At 38.8% G+C, this 13,572-nt stretch overlaps 3 protein-coding genes and 1 long non-coding RNA gene across 5 annotated transcripts; 3 read left to right on the top strand and 1 right to left on the bottom strand.

The window, feature by feature from the left end:
* Positions 1–1,322: 1,322 nt before the first annotated feature.
* On the top strand, positions 1,323–2,778 carry LOC132195731 (uncharacterized). The gene is made up of 5 exons (XM_059617906.1): positions 1,323–1,420; positions 1,476–1,622; positions 1,729–1,902; positions 1,961–2,110; positions 2,163–2,778. The coding sequence occupies exons 1-5, from the start codon at positions 1,330–1,332 to the stop codon at positions 2,504–2,506; spliced, it is 906 nt and encodes a 301-aa protein (XP_059473889.1). The 5' UTR covers positions 1,323–1,329; the 3' UTR covers positions 2,507–2,778.
* A 2,750-nt stretch (positions 2,779–5,528) lies between these two features.
* On the top strand, positions 5,529–7,101 carry LOC132195719 (uncharacterized). Its single transcript, XM_059617892.1, has 5 exons — positions 5,529–5,611; positions 5,667–5,813; positions 5,919–6,092; positions 6,151–6,300; positions 6,354–7,101. The coding sequence occupies exons 2-5, from the start codon at positions 5,759–5,761 to the stop codon at positions 6,779–6,781; spliced, it is 807 nt and encodes a 268-aa protein (XP_059473875.1). The 5' UTR covers positions 5,529–5,611; positions 5,667–5,758; the 3' UTR covers positions 6,782–7,101.
* A 1,008-nt stretch (positions 7,102–8,109) lies between these two features.
* On the bottom strand, positions 8,110–10,670 carry LOC132195688 (uncharacterized). 2 transcript variants are annotated; one of them, XR_009441679.1, is made up of 3 exons: positions 10,591–10,670; positions 10,286–10,539; positions 8,110–8,551 (listed from the first exon to the last, which is right to left on the bottom strand). It is a non-coding gene; the product is annotated as an uncharacterized LOC132195688 (long non-coding RNA). The 2 variants fall into 2 exon arrangements; XR_009441678.1 differs by having other exon boundaries at positions 8,110–8,532.
* Positions 10,671–10,782: 112 nt separating this feature from the next.
* On the top strand, positions 10,783–13,397 carry LOC132195626 (uncharacterized). Its single transcript, XM_059617742.1, has 7 exons — positions 10,783–10,919; positions 11,212–11,385; positions 11,448–11,581; positions 11,644–11,848; positions 11,902–12,077; positions 12,153–12,563; positions 12,623–13,397. Exons 2-7 carry the CDS (start codon positions 11,239–11,241, stop codon positions 13,035–13,037), a joined length of 1,488 nt encoding a protein of 495 aa, XP_059473725.1. The 5' UTR covers positions 10,783–10,919; positions 11,212–11,238; the 3' UTR covers positions 13,038–13,397.
* Positions 13,398–13,572: the final 175 nt, after the last annotated feature.

Here is a 13,572-nt window from a genome sequence, read left to right as displayed (position 1 = left end):
TCATTGGTCTTTTTACTTGTAAGCGCAGCAAATATTTTTATGTTTTCTGCACAAGCAACCAAAGGTAATTAATTAGTATGAATTAAATCGCAAAATTGACATAATTTGCAGTCGCTTTGCCCGCGTGCCCTGTTGACCTCGGCAAGTGCTACGCGTGCAACAAGAGCGAAATATTTTGGCAATGTTTCTGCAAATCAAAAAACTCAAATTTGCATCCTGACTTGCAATACTGACATCGGACAACTGAATCTCTACGACGGAAGAAGTAAGAACTTTGTCGGAAGATTTGAGATTTCAATTTTGCATATTTGCAGCCGGTGATTTCATGTGTCCTGCCAAAATGTGCCCAAAGAACGGCCGCTGCAGCCAAAAAACCATCAGGAAGGACAACTGCGCCAAAATTTTGAAACTGCAATCTCGAGAAATTATGCAAAAGCTTCACAAAAGTAAAAGTTATTTTAAAAGAATAAAAATTTTGTAAAATAAGTTTTTTAGACGAACCGAGCAGAAAACCTGGCGACTGCACCACCGACCTTTACCAGGTCAACCCTTGCAAGCAAAATGCTCCATTTAATTGTTTCTGCCCGGCCCTGAGGAGAAATGTCACCATTCCCAGCGGCTATAAAAATATCTATGCCTTTTTCAACCAGACCAGTGAGTTTAACGAAAAGTACTTTGAATGTGAGGAATTTAAATCTGAAATTCGCCCAGCTGGACTTCCACTTTGTCCTGATGTTGAAATTCCTCAGAATGAATGTTCTTGCCTGGCGAGCGTAAAAAAGGCCTGGTGCCTCCGACAGGGTTTCCTTTCTGCAAATTCTGAAGCAAACCGCAAAGGTCGAAAACTTTCTGCGAGCAGCGATTCGAAAAGTGGAAAAGCAGCTCCTCTAATCTTCGAGGTCAAAATTGCCCTACTTGCTGCGGCCCTGATTCAGACGTGTGCACTTATTTGGCTGATTCCACAAGTCATCAGGGAGGGCCGCCGATGCACACCAGTAAGACCAGAGACACAGCAGCGGAAAATGCAATTTACACTGAAATCAATTATTGACTGTCAACATTTTTTTGGAATAAAAACTTATCATTTATTACAACTTATTGGTCATAATTGAAGTAAACTATGAATTTGAGATTTTATATTTTTTTGTAAATCAATATTTCAAATTACATATTTATCAAGCATAAAATACAAAGCTCAAAAGACGCAGAAAATTGAATTACTCGCGTGTTGCTTGAGCTTGGAAATACCAATCGAGACATTTGATTAGCACGAGGAAGTGACCGGACTTGAAAACTGATTTCACCGACTGATCCGGAGAAAACGCAACGATGCCTAAGCGCGGCTCGTTGGCTTTTCCCCTTCAATTTCTGACAATTATCTTTTGTTTCTCACAAATAATTTCTATACAACAAACCAAAGGTAAATATCTCTATTTATTTTTACTCTGTTTGCTCTATAATGAGGCTTTTTTTAGTCAATGGGTTTCGTGAGTGCCCCGTCGACCTGAGCAAATGCCACCCTTGCGACACTAATTGGCTCTGCCGCTGCAATTCATTTAAAAAAAATATGAATCTGACTTGCGACAACAAAACAGGGCTACTGAATCTCTATGACGGAAGAAGTGACAAAATTATTTATAAAACTAATTATCTCTTTTCATAGAAAAAACAACCAAATGGTTGATTATAACAAAATCCTGGTTTAATAAATCTCATTTTTTTTTTCAGCTGGCGGTTTGATGTGTCCTGAGAGCAAAGAGCTTTCTCAGTGTCGATTCTATCATCACAATGCAAGCGACAGACAAAATTTTGAAATGTGCTTTGAGGCGATCAGGAAGGACACCTGCGAAACTATTTTAAATCTTCCATCGACTGATGATGGAAACAAAGAAAATATCATCAGTAACTTTTCATTACAGCGTCAAAATGCGACAAATTTAATAAAAAAATGTTTTTATAGAGAAACCCAACATAACTTTACACGAGTGTCCGACCGATCTTTACAAATGCAACAAAAGTTCATCATTAAATTACTTCTGCCCATCCCTCGGAAGAAACATCACCATTCCCTGCGGCTCTAGAAATATTTCCGCCTTTTTTAACCAGACCAGTGAGTTCAATAAAAACTAATTTTTAAGATTCAAAATATTCAATTCGCTCAGCCGGACTTCCACTTTGTCCTGATGTTGAGATTCCTCCGAATGAATGTTCCTCCCTGGCGACCATCAAAAAGGCCTGGTGCCAACGACAGGTTTTCCTTTCTTCAAATTCTGAAACTAACCGCAATGGCCGAGAACTTTCTGCGAGCGATGATCCAAAAACTGAAAAATGGACTCCTCGGAAGATATTCTTGGTGGTCAACCTGGCCCTTCTTGCTGTGGTTCTGCTCGGGATTTGTGCAATTATTTGGCTGATTCCCAAAGTCATCCGAGAGCGCCGCCGAAGCTCCTCAGACACCAACAATCAAACAGCGGAAAATTCAGTTTATGCGGAAAATCAAATGTGATCGAAAAAAACTATCACAAATATTAGGATGTTTATGAAAAATATATAAAATTCCTTATTTGGTTAGTTCCATACTTTTTGTATAATCAAATGAATGAAAAATTTATATTTTGAAACACCCTCTCCGGTCAAATGTATTGCTCTCTATTCTGAAAGATTGTTAAATTTCGAGTATATCTTTTGAAAACACTATTTGAAAATTCCAAACCGTTGCGTCTCAATCAAAAGAAAACCTAAATACGAGTGATTCGCGCGAAAAACATGTGAGAATTGAGTAGCCAATCAGATTAATCAGTTATGTCCAAAAACTGCAGGTTTTTGTCACTTGTGGCGCTGCGATCGCTGATTTTGCCAAGTTTTCTGCAGCGCCGTGGGGCAATAGTGGCAAAATCAGCGATCGCAGCGCCAATGTGACAAAATTCTGTAGTTTTTGGAACAAACTGATGGATCTGATTGGCTACTCAATTCTCACACGTTCTATCGCGTGAATCACTCGTATTTAGGTTTTCTTTTGATTGAGACGCAACGGTTTGGAATTTTCAAATAGTGTTTTCTCAAGATATACTCAAAATTTAGCAATCTTTCAGAATAGAGAGCAATACGAATGACCGGAGAGGATCTTTAAGATGTAAATAACATAAAAGAATGCGACAAGATTTAATAATTTCTCATCTAATGAATATAGATTTTGCAATAGTTAACAATGTGTGCTTAATTATACTTTTAATTTGTCTATAAGTTTTGGAAATTATATTCTTACGAAACAACTATTTTGCATGATAATGGTTTTAACTAATCAATAATGTAAATAAACAAGAAGAAAGGGGCCTCGGGCCCCTTTCTTCTTGCCAGTGAACCCTCAGATACAACACCCTGGGCAAGGGCTTGCCGAGCTCGGGGGCTCAAGAATTTTTTATGCCGAGCTTGGTGGCTTGAGAATTATTTTTCCGAGCCTCGTGGCTTGAGAAATATTTGTTTCTTGATTGTTTGCGATTTTATGCGATTACTGTAAATATTTACACCTTACTTTTATGCTGAAAGTGTAATATGTAATAATCGAATAATGAACCTAATGAACAGATCAAAAAGGCTAAAATGAAACATAATTTCTAATTTGTATTGAGTAAATTAATAGAACAGATTTATTATATAAAAAGTATTTCTCTTGCCAAAATGAATATTATGGCAAAATTATAGGCCAATTCACAACCACTAGGCGAAAGAGAAAAAAATCCCCCCGCACGGCCATGCGGATCGCCAAACGCCGGTTGCATAATGACTATTTAAATCAGGCGCGCGGATGCTTGTTTTTCTCTCCCGTCCAGCACTCAATTATTTTGCGTCGAAACCAACGCCGGCGAATATCACGTCGCCCCGTCGGCGCCGTCGGCTGCCGCGTCCCGTAACGGAGGCGAAATTGAAAATTTTGTCACGTTGGGCTCCGCGAAATTTCGCGGCGAACCTACCGAAGTGATCAGAGCGGCGGACGAGGAGGGTTTGGCGCAGGAGGGTGCGGAAAAAAGGGGCCTGAAAACGCAGGTTTCTGGGCCGCGGCGTCGACCCCGGGGGACAGATCGGCGCCGCCGTCTAGACGGGCACGGAGGGCGCCGTCCCACGTCGTCTGAGGCCATTCACGTCCGATCGGGAGCGGCGGCGCCCAAGAGGCCGCAAACTTTGAGGGGCCGGCGGCGCCGAACGCGGCGCCGCGGGTCGGTTCCACGGCGATGAAGGTTTAGCGCCCGACGGTTGGGTGACGATTTTTCGAATTTGGGCACTGGTCATTCATTATTACATAGAAAATGGATATTATATATGTATATAAAATGATTTATTGCAGGACTTGGAATGAAAAATTATTTTTCTCATTCGTGTTACAAAGGAGAATTGCAGAGGGGGAAATTTTCAATTAATAAATAATAATTTATAATGTAAATCTTACTTTAATGTTAAAATATAAAACCTGATAAAAGCTTTTTTAAAACACGAAAACAATTTTTTTCATCTTCAGTAACTAAAAAAATTACAAAAATATATATGCAATTTTCTATTGAATTAAGGTCTTATATTTTTAAAATTACATTTAAAGAATGCATTAACGTTTCACATCGTTCAAACAACATGATAATTTTTTGCTTATTTGCATAAATTGCTAAAATCAACTCTTTATTTACAATCATTTTATGCTAATTTAAAAATAATTATTTTTCATTATTATCGTTCATAATAATACGCGCCACATGAACCAAAGTCGGTGCCGTTGCGTGTATTATAAATTTTGCTCAAGAAGCGAAATTTTATTGTATATCAAGTGCGTCAGCAGTTGAGATAAGTTTTGAGGCAAGGAAGTTTGTTGCTTTTCCCTGCAGCGATAACAATTGAATTAATTAATAAACAAAATTCAGAACAAACTTAATGTAAAAAAGGATAAAAAAAAGAATGATAAGCTTCGATAAAGCAAAGAGCATTGATACAATTTCATCTGCGCCCATCAATATGATCTTTTGTTTTTTTTTTCAGCCTGAAAATTAAAGGGTGGCAAGAGTTAGTTTTTCAATCTTAGGGGACTCGCCTTTTGACGCAGAAAAATAATATTATTAAGATTGTTTTTTTTTTTTGCAAATAGGAACACAAAATTTAAGTTTTTCTCATATTGAGGTTTACTTCAGGCTTTTTGATGGATGAAGTGAGAAACGTATGATTTTTCATCAACTCCATTTGCCTGATTGACACATAAAATGCCTAAAATTTTTATGAGCTTTGACAACACCATTTTTTAATGTAAAAACCAACAATTAGCAAACTTGGACATTGCGAAATGTTTTCTCAAGTTTATATTTTGTAAAATACAAATTAATATAAAGGGCGGGAGCTCCAAAGAACAGGAAAATCGAAATAACAAATTTTCAAGTCACGAGTTTTGGGCAAGCTTGATTGGAATCGAGACATTTGATTAGCACGAGGAAGTGACCGGACTTGAAAACTGATTTCACCGACTGATCCGGAGAAAACGCAACGATGCCTAAGCGCGGCTCGTTGGCTTTTCCCCTTCAATTTCTGACAATTATCTTTTGTTTCTCACAAATAATTTCTATACAACAAACCAAAGGTAAATATCTCTATTTATTTTTACTCTGTTTGCTCTATAATGAGGCTTTTTTTAGTCAATGGGTTTCGTGAGTGCCCCGTCGACCTGAGCAAATGCCACCCTTGCGACACTAATTGGCTCTGCCGCTGCAATTAATTTAAAAAAAATATGAATCTGACTTGCGACAACAAAACAGGGCTACTGAATCTCTATGACGGAAGAAGTGACAAAATTATTTATAAAACTAATTATCTCTTTTCATAGAAAAAACAACCAAATGGTTGATTATAACAAAATCCTGGTTTAATAAATCTCATTTTTTTTTCAGCTGGCGGTTTGATGTGTCCTGAGAGCAAAGAGCTTTCTCAGTGTCGATTCTATCATCACAATGCAAGCGACAGACAAAATTTTGAAATGTGCTTTGAGGCGATCAGGAAGGACACCTGCGAAACTATTTTAAATCTTCCATCGACTGATGATGGAAACAAAGAAAATATCATCAGTAACTTTTCATTACAGCGTCAAAATGCGACAAATTTAATAAAAAAATGTTTTTATAGAGAAACCCAACATAACTTTACACGAGTGTCCGACCGATCTTTACAAATGCAACAAAAGTTCATCATTAAATTACTTCTGCCCATCCCTCGGAAGAAACATCACCATTCCCTGCGGCTCTAGAAATATTTCCGCCTTTTTTAACCGGACCAGTGAGTTCAATAAAACCAGATTTTTAAGAAATAAAAATTCGATTTCCTCTCAGCCGGACTTCCACTTTGTCCTGATGTTGAGATTCCTCCGAATGAATGTTCCTCCCTGGCGACCATCAAAAAGGCCTGGTGCCAACGACAGGGTTTCACGTCTCTTAATTCAACCACAACACTGACTTCCCTCAGCCATGATGAAGAGCCGCAGAGCAATTTCACTCTGGTCGCCTCCGTTGTTGGCACCATCGCTCTTTTCAGCTTTATTGTCGGCGCCGCCTTTTTGTTTTGGCGCCGCCGACAAGCCACAAGTGGCGCCGGAAACGAGTTCGAGATGGTGGAGAACGACATGTACGGCTCAGTCCCTGATCGTCCAACACCGCCCACTGACGACGACGAACCTCTGTACGAGGCCCTCAGCATTCCTCATGAAAAGGACGAGAATGAGGAGGTTGAGAATAACGACTTGTACGGAACTTTTGAATAATTTATTTTGTACGTCCTGATTCTTTAAGAGAAAAAGTTAATTGCTATTTTTCATATTTGATCAAACTCATCGGCTGAAACAAACGCCCAAGTGGGAAATTTTCAAATTTTTCGCCAGTGTCAAAAGTACAAAATTTTCAATATATTTCACCTCAAAAATTGACACTGATTTAATTTTTTTTAATTGGCTTGCGGAAATTACTGCAATGAAAAGCACAATTATTGATAAATCAAATTAATTTAAAATACTTAAGTAAAAACTGAGAGTAATAAATAATAGCAATAAATTTGTGAATATTTTTATTTGGACAGGTTTCTCTGGTTTAATACAAGTATTTTTCACATTTTTCTATTTTACTTGTTTTGAATTTAATTTTTTTCCAATTTTAAAATAAATTCAACTTGCTGAATAAAAAATTACCTGGTGTGGGCAGTATTTGACGAACGCATTTAAATCAATTTTAGCGATAATTTTGACGGAATTCAAAGAACTATTTAATTTTAATCATTATAATAATTTATATGAATTTATTATCAAATTTTCATATAATATAAAAGGGCATTAAAACTTTAACCTGCCAATATTATTTCACCACACAAGATGATTATGTTTTTTTGGCACCTTTTTAGGGATTTATTTGTTTATATTCTTACATGTCATAATAACCTTAATCAAGGTGTGGAAATTATAAAAGTTTGGTTTCTCTCCAATATGCTTGTCATACAAACACTTTTTTGAAACAAGGAAGTCTGCCGTATTTTTATCACTGATAAGCCTTTATGCATTTCAAACATTATTTTCATGACAGTGAGATTTGTTGACCAAACTACCAAAATTGAGGGAAACTGAAACTATCTGCAAATGTAAAGATGAAACCCTTCGGATCGTTCGTGGTGAGATCTTCATACTTTCTTTACTTGCTTCAAAATTTTTTTCAAGAAAAAAAGTGAAAAATTGTTTATGCCAATGTCAGAATAAAAAAAATCAAACATGTTTGATGAAACTGTGAAGAAGTTCAGCCTTTTTGACGGAAGAAGTGTGACAAAATATATTTTTACAGTTAAAGGCGGCAAGATGATCTGCGCTGAAAGAGAAGTAACGAAAAATGCACTAAAAATTGCACCGCTGCAGGAATATTTTGGCTGCGCAATTTTTGTAAGAAATGTGCATCCTGGCGAAATTTTCTGCAAATATCTTTCATTTCAAAAAAGAACAAGGAAAACGTGAAAATTATTTATCAGCATAATAAAAGAGGTTGACAAAAACATTTAAATAAGTTCATGAAAAAGAAACACCTTTTCCGCCTTTTCCTTCAACAGACGAAACGAATTCTTGTCCCACTGACCTCAGCCCTTGCAAGATGCACGAAAATTGCTTCTGCCCTGCCTTGAAGAAGACAAAATCGAAATTAAATGTAGCTTCGGAAATTTCTCCCACTTATACTTTGACGGACGGAAACAACGAGTTAATTGTTGAAAACAAAAAATAGCATGAAAATACTTTGTATTTTTGCATTTGTGCCCTTTTTTAATGAGTGGCTTCTCCGCCGAGCTCGCGTCCAGAAAACAGGCTTGGTGCGAATTCCTCATTTCCTCGGCGGCCGACAATTTGAAAATCACGGCATCATAATCGGCGCCGCTGCAGGTTCCCTTCTCTTTGTTGGCTGCGGCGCCGAAGAAACACCGGCGGCCGTCCGGACACTGTCCTGAGGAGTTTGCGGAGGAAATGAAATGTGCGGCCGAGAGCAGCGCCTGACCAGCAGAACGATCTCTAAGGAACTTTTGCTTGAGAGATCAAAATTTATAGTACGCGCGACGTGTTTCCCAAAATCCCTGATTTCAGTTGGCATCACTTGCATTACGTCGCGCGTTCGATAGTGGTTTTACGTCGCGCATACAATAATGGTTTTACGTCGCGCGTACAATACTGGTGGCGGTATAATAGTTAAGAACCGATTATTCCATCGATACCTCGGCAACATGTTGTATAGCACGCGCGACGCAAATATTTTCCTACAATCTCAAATTAGGGGACTGCTAGGAAGAATAGGGGCCCTTGGGATGGGTTCAGAATGGGGCAAGACGACCTCCGGAGGGCCGTGCGCACCCTTATAGCAGGCGCGACGTATGTTTATAGCACGCGCTACGCATGCTTATAGTACGCGCGACGCACGACTAATTAATTATTATACAAGGTGTTGCACGCGGCCGGAGTTGTGGGCGCCCCACGAACCGGCAACTCGGAGGTGGGCAACCCCCAAGATTAATTTTTGCAGAAGCCGCGAGCGAGGGGTGGAGGCGCAGCGAGGTCGAGGACGTGGGGAAGGCCGTGCGGAGGGCGAGGACAAAAGGGCGGCTGTGTTCATGAGGGGGCTCCGCAGGAGCCCCCTCACGATCCCCGCCCTTTTGTCCCGCCCGGAGCCGGCCTTCACCACGTTCTCGGGCGAGCGCGCCTCCCGAAGCTCGCAAACCCACAACGGAGTTGCGTACAAAAGGAATTGTCTGCAAAAAGGGCTTAGAATGCAAAAAATGTGGTGCCCACAACTCCCTTTGCAGACAACACCTTTTGTGGGCAGCTCCGTTGTGGGTTTGCGAGCTTCGGGCTGGAGGCGCGCTCGCCCGAGAACGTGGTGAAGGCCGGCTCCGGGCGGGACAAAAGGGCGGGGATCGTGAGGGGGCTCCTGCGGAGCCCCCTCATGAACACAGCCAAAAAAAAGGGCTTTTGTCCTCGCCCTCCGCACGGCCCTCCGGAGGTCGTCTTGCCCCATTCTGAACCCATCCCAAGGGCCCCTATTCTTCCTAGCAGTCCCCTAAATTGAGATTGTAGGAAAATATGGTATCGATGGAATAATCGGTTTCCTTAACAATTTCACCGCCACCAGTATTGTACGCGCGACGTAAAACCATTATTGTATGCGCGACGTAAAACCACTATCGAACGCGCGACGTGATACTTTTACATGGGAGCATAAGTGCTGCCAACTTATGAAAAAACACGTCGCGCGTACTATAACATTACCCAAAATGTTACCTCAAAACTCTTTCAAAAGTTGCTCTTTTTATATTTTAAAAAAATGCTGTCAATTTTTTGCTTTTAATAACTATTTACAATATTCATATTTTGTTTATTTACTATAAATTAATGTACAACAAGTAATTTTTGTGTACAATATTGAATTTTGAGCAAATATTGAGAACCGCGGTTTGCATTTTGTTTTTATATGCATGATAGAGACAAAGATTTCTATACTGCTGATCTTTTCAGCTCAAAAAATTTTCAGAATTATTGCCTTTTGCTAGTTTTATTTTTGCTTTTTTTCAAAAGCACCAACCAAATTGCTCAAGCTTTAAGTTAGTTTAAGAACAAAAGAAAACACAAAACATTATGTCTGCAATTTTGAATATTAAATTTGACTTTCTGGAAATATTATTCAAAATTATTAATGCTTAAATAATATAAAATTCAAAAAACTGTAACAAATAATATAATTTGAGTTTTGCTTACCTGGCACGGAGCTGGTTGAGTCTTAAATTGATATTGTGGAGACTTAATTTGAAGAAACGGCTGCACTTATCTTCTGATTTTGGAGCACTAACACTTGCAAACGTCGTCAGGGTTTGATTTTGAGCGATTTTGAGACTTGGCAAATCAAAAGCAGCGCTTTCGGCCTGTGGCTGTTTTTGGCTGTCCTAATAAAAATTTTTTAAGCGCTCAACTATCACCAGTGGATCGAATGAAGAGTCTGTGAGTCATAAGAACTGTGTACACTATAATTATAATGAATTAAATTCCTATGCACATCAACGTACCCATTTTAGAAAACTCGATTCTGCCGCATTCTTGCTGCACGAAACATCGTCTCTGGTATTTTCTTGCAACAATTTTCTTGTATTTACAAAACACAGCTGTTGTTGGCACGCCCCTGTCCCTTCCCCTCTTCTCTTGATGATGGGATTTCCCCTCCACCTCCAGAGTGAATTTTGCGCCAATTTGGATTTCTCCAGCTGTTATCTGCTGTTATCGTGGTGTTTTTTGTCGTTTGATCGGTTTCAAAACCAATCAACCATCGTTTAAGGCTTTTAATCTGATCCAACCTTAAAGATACTCTGAGAAATCTCTGTGGTATTATTTGGGAAGCGTAAGTAAAAAACTAAAACTGATATTTTTCGCCTTAACACAAACCTCCAAAGACTTTTTTGTCTGTCTCATGCCGCCGCCGCTAATATAAAAAATCCATTCCTATGTATTGTATGCAATGGGGCGGCTATTCATACCAGTAAAATAAATATTTTCCGTAAAAATAATTTCCGAAGTTCCTTTCTTGTACTGAATTGAGAGCGAGAGTTTTGATTATTTATCATAATTACATTATTATGCAAATTTGAATTACAAAAAAAAAATAATAAAAAAAATCATTTTTACTTTAACAGACTCTGCAGAGTGAAATTACTGGAATCATGGCAAACGAACTAGAGGAAGCTTTAGAAAGGCATTACTGGGAAGATGAATTGTATGGAGCTCGAGAGAGAAAGTTGAAAGCTCTCGAAAAAGGTGAAGGAACAGATTGCGTTTTTGTCGTTGGTCGTGATGACTCGGAAGTTGAGGTGTGATATACCGACATACATAGTAAAACCAAAATTTTTTCAACAATTTTTTAATTTTACAGGAGTTTTACGGCAATAAATTTGACTTGAGAGCTGCGAGCGAGTACTTCGAGGTGCTTTTCAGAAGCCCCCTGACACCTCCGGGGCCCATCCGAGTGAAGCACGTGGAGCCCCGCATTTTCAGGATGGTCATTGAGTAATTATACGAGCTTTAATTTATTTTCAAATCCATTATAACTTTGCTTGTCTTTATAAAAGGTTTGCCCATTGCCACAAACTCTTCAAACATCCTGCCAATTTGGAGGAGGCGGTGCTGTTGGCCAGGTCAGCCGATGAGTTTTTGATGACAGAGTTGGACATTGTCTGCAAGACCTGCATCTCAGTATTCCTCAAGGTGGATCAAGTGTGGAAAATCTACGAGATGAACAACTTGTGTCATTTGGTGGCCAAATCTTGTCAAGAGGTTTATTATTAGTAATATATTGATTATATTATAATTCTAGCAACATTTTTCAGTTCTTGTGCAACAAAACATTAGCGTGCCTGAATCACCCAACATTCCTTGAGATTAAAACTGATACCCTGATTTCATTTTTGGCCTGCGGTGGAAAAATGAACATCAATTCTGAAGCCGACCTTGTCCAAGCGTGTCTCAACTTAGCCAACACAAAGAACAGTGACGATGAAAAAAGGTACTTAATCAAATAATCAATGCAGAATTTTAATTTCTTTAATGCGAAAACAAAAAAAAATTCTTTATTCCCTAGGCTTTTGATTAGATCTGCCCTTCCACACCTGCGCTTGCTTACCCTGGACGAGGGACAAATTTCTGCGCTCTCAGATTTTTTGACAGACGAAGAGAAAAGTTTCCTTGTTTTCAAAAAGCAACCTAAACTCTCTCCGCTTTTCCCTACTGGACCTTCGGCACCTGAGAGAATTTGTCAAATTAAAACATCAAGGTGCGGAGTGAAGACCTTCACCCTGCGTCCTGACCCAAAGCCTCTCAGGTTGAGGGAAACACTTCAGACTGAAAACCGTATGGAAGTTGGCGACCAGGAGTGCTTCACCATTTCCTTCGAGGCCAGCAAGTTCATGGTCATTCGTGGCTTCGACATTTTCTGCAAAATGAACGACCCTCCAAAAACAGTCTTCATCGATTTAACAGATGACCAAAATTTGTAGGTTTAATATTCATTTCAATTTTTAAAACAATTAACTTTCTAATGGTTTATAATAGCCTGTACCTGGATTCCTATGCCAAATGTTTTGCTTATGACAAAAATCTTGACGTCTCTATCAAAGTGAGGAGCTGCGACTTGAAATTTTCTGGTGCAAAATTATCATTGGCACCCACCACTCTCAGGCCTTTTGTGACCAACTCTTGGGTTCACTTTAACCTGAACGTCCTCGTCCCTGAAGGAGGCACCTTTGAGATGAGTGTCACTTTAAAAGAGAGTTGCTACTACAGATTTGACAAGCCATTGAATGTTGTGGAGACTGAAATCCCCAAGTGGAATGATCCTGATTCCTTGAAGCTCTTCAAGAATATTAAATTTTCAGACCTGTTTTTCAATACAGATGACAAACTTATTGAAGCCCCACGGCATCAGTCTCTTACTGTGGTTAGAAAGCTCTATTACACCCTGATTTAGATTGCTTCTGTCTTCACTTGTCATACTTGTTCATTTTAGGGACTTTAATTTTGCAAAAGTTTAACACCAAAATTATCTCTATGCTATATCTTATACGGTAAATTGAATTACAACAGACAGCAGAGACCAATTTTATCAAATAATAGGAGCAAACAAGCAAAAATCTCATCTAGAAACCAATATGTAGCACTAGTAAATTTAATTTATTATGAATGCTTTTGTCAAATTTTGTTTTTTAGTGTCTAAGAACATTTTGAGACGTTTGTAAAATTGCAGGCTAATTCTACCTGCAATTAAACAAAAGATTTCTTGAATAGATATTATTGCGAGCAATTATGTTAAATAAATTACAAAGATTATGAGCAGATGTCTGTCAATCCAAGTGAACTTTGGCAGGGTCAACCGATCATTACCAAATTTTACAGGGTGATAGACCATATTAAGAGGTTTCCAAACATATATAGGTTTACCCCAATATCTCAAAATTTCCGGGTTTTACGGGCCATTCAAATTTGGATTTTGAAAATTTTTAAAC

The sequence above is a fragment of the Neocloeon triangulifer genome, unplaced genomic scaffold (genome assembly GCF_031216515.1).
Source record: "Neocloeon triangulifer isolate White Clay Creek 2 clone unplaced genomic scaffold, ASM3121651v1 ptg000010l, whole genome shotgun sequence".
In the NCBI taxonomy this organism is placed as follows: Eukaryota; Metazoa; Arthropoda; class Insecta; order Ephemeroptera; family Baetidae; genus Neocloeon; species Neocloeon triangulifer.
The sequence above is the reverse complement of the archived record's forward strand: the minus strand, read 5'-3'. Positions and strand labels throughout refer to the sequence as shown.

Bases quoted from the DNA above. Each gene is read 5' to 3' on its own strand.
- LOC132195731 (XM_059617906.1), top strand. From the start codon at position 1,330: ATGCCTAAGCGCGGCTCGTTGGCTTTTCCCCTTCAATTTCTGACAATT. The intron at 1,421-1,475 runs GTAAATATCTCT...GGCTTTTTTTAG, and splicing joins TTCTATACAACAAACCAAAG to TCAATGGGTTTCGTGAGTGC. The intron at 2,111-2,162 runs GTGAGTTCAATA...CAATTCGCTCAG, and splicing joins CGCCTTTTTTAACCAGACCA to CCGGACTTCCACTTTGTCCT.
- LOC132195719 (XM_059617892.1), top strand. From the start codon at position 5,759: ATGAATCTGACTTGCGACAACAAAACAGGGCTACTGAATCTCTATGAC. The intron at 5,814-5,918 runs GTGACAAAATTA...TTTTTTTTTCAG, and splicing joins GAATCTCTATGACGGAAGAA to CTGGCGGTTTGATGTGTCCT. The intron at 6,301-6,353 runs GTGAGTTCAATA...ATTTCCTCTCAG, and splicing joins CGCCTTTTTTAACCGGACCA to CCGGACTTCCACTTTGTCCT.
- LOC132195626 (XM_059617742.1), top strand. From the start codon at position 11,239: ATGGCAAACGAACTAGAGGAAGCTTTAGAAAGGCATTACTGGGAAGAT. The intron at 11,849-11,901 runs GTTTATTATTAG...AACATTTTTCAG, and splicing joins TGGCCAAATCTTGTCAAGAG to TTCTTGTGCAACAAAACATT. The intron at 12,078-12,152 runs GTACTTAATCAA...TTTATTCCCTAG, and splicing joins AACAGTGACGATGAAAAAAG to GCTTTTGATTAGATCTGCCC.